The sequence below is a fragment of the Cynoglossus semilaevis genome, chromosome Z (genome assembly GCF_000523025.1).
Source record: "Cynoglossus semilaevis isolate Cse_v1.0 chromosome Z, Cse_v1.0, whole genome shotgun sequence".
NCBI lineage: Eukaryota > Metazoa > Chordata > Actinopteri > Pleuronectiformes > Cynoglossidae > Cynoglossus > Cynoglossus semilaevis.
The window spans coordinates 15513082-15514331 of record NC_024328.1 but is presented as its reverse complement, the minus strand read 5'-3'; the positions used below and the strand labels follow the sequence as shown (position 1 = coordinate 15514331).

Genomic DNA, 1250 nt, shown 5'->3' with positions numbered 1-1250 from the left:
CCCCCTGGGGGCATGAGGGGCTTCCAATGGACATAAGTGTACCACTTCTGTAAGGCTTGAATGATAACAAGCCTTCAGCCACTAGATGGCAGCAACTCATACAGTGGTTTGTATCAGGTTCTCAATAGTGTTTAAATTTGCCTGGGTGTAGGTTGGGTGTGAAAACATTTCTGTCCACAAGGGGCGGGCGGGGGGGGGCGTGACAGAAAATAATTAATTAACTGAGTTAGACAGAAGTCCAGGTGGTTGTCCGTCTGTTGTGGCCTCACCTTGGAGTGGGAGATGGTCAGACTGTCCACCGGCTGCCGGGACTCGAACAGCTGGATCTCCTCGATCACGTGGGTCTCTGTTCCCAGGACCACGGCCCTCTGCAGCCAGCCTCCTCCTGGAGACGGAAGGAAAAGAACAATTTAGGTTGGACTTCCTCCACCTCCGTCTTCCTTCATCTCCGACTGCAACCCCCCCGCCCCCGGAGGAATAGATGTGAAAGTGCAGCTTCCCGAAAAGGCCTAGCTTCAAATCATCCAACGCACGTGAACGCTGTGTATATTTATCTTTGTAACTTTTTAACTCTAATGTTTATATATGCTGAGGACAAACAGTCAAATATGGAGGACAAAGAAACTGGAAACAAACATGTGGTCCACGTGGGTAGCAGCATGTGGACCACATGGTTAAAGAGGACCGTGTCCAGCAGCAACTCGGTGAACACAACCGAGAGAGACACTGAGGCTGAGGCTCGTATGAAAAAAAAAACCCAGTTCATTAAGATTTGGTGACCTCTGGTGGTCAAATGTATAAAGTGCAGCTCGGATGTGTACCGCATGTGGTTGACGACTCCACAGAGTTGAATCGACAGCTTCTGATCAATCGTCAATCAGGTCGATATCGATACCTCATATCATTGAGGTGCGTGGGAGAGCGGCTTAACTAGCAGTAGAACCAACTAACTAGCAGTAGTACCAACTAACTAGCAGTTCCAAACTAACTAGCAGGGGCTGACGGAATGTCGGCGGGGACAAAGTTCTGCACCTGTGCCGATGAAGAGCATGTTGTAAGACCGCTGGTCCAGGGCAACCACGCGGTCCACCGCCAGCTTGGTGAAGTTGATACCCTTGGTGAGCAGCAGGGGGCGAGAGAGAGCCTTCTCATCCATCAGTGGATGCTTTTTGGCAAAGTTGAGCGTTCCGTCAGGCAACTGCAGCGAGCTGCTGAAGCCGTTCTCTCTGTCTGCATTAGTGATGCACTGA

The 1250-nt window shown here is 50.6% G+C and overlaps 1 protein-coding gene across 1 annotated transcript in view; it reads right to left on the bottom strand.

Moving 5' to 3' along the window:
* sema4c (sema domain, immunoglobulin domain (Ig), transmembrane domain (TM) and short cytoplasmic domain, (semaphorin) 4C) overlaps nucleotides 1-1250 on the bottom strand; it is a 13562-nt gene that overhangs the window by 5558 nt on the left and 6754 nt on the right. Inside the window, 2 exon segments of the mRNA XM_017043300.2 lie at nucleotides 270-385; nucleotides 1033-1246. Of these exon segments, the coding sequence (XP_016898789.1) occupies nucleotides 270-385; nucleotides 1033-1246 (330 nt within the window).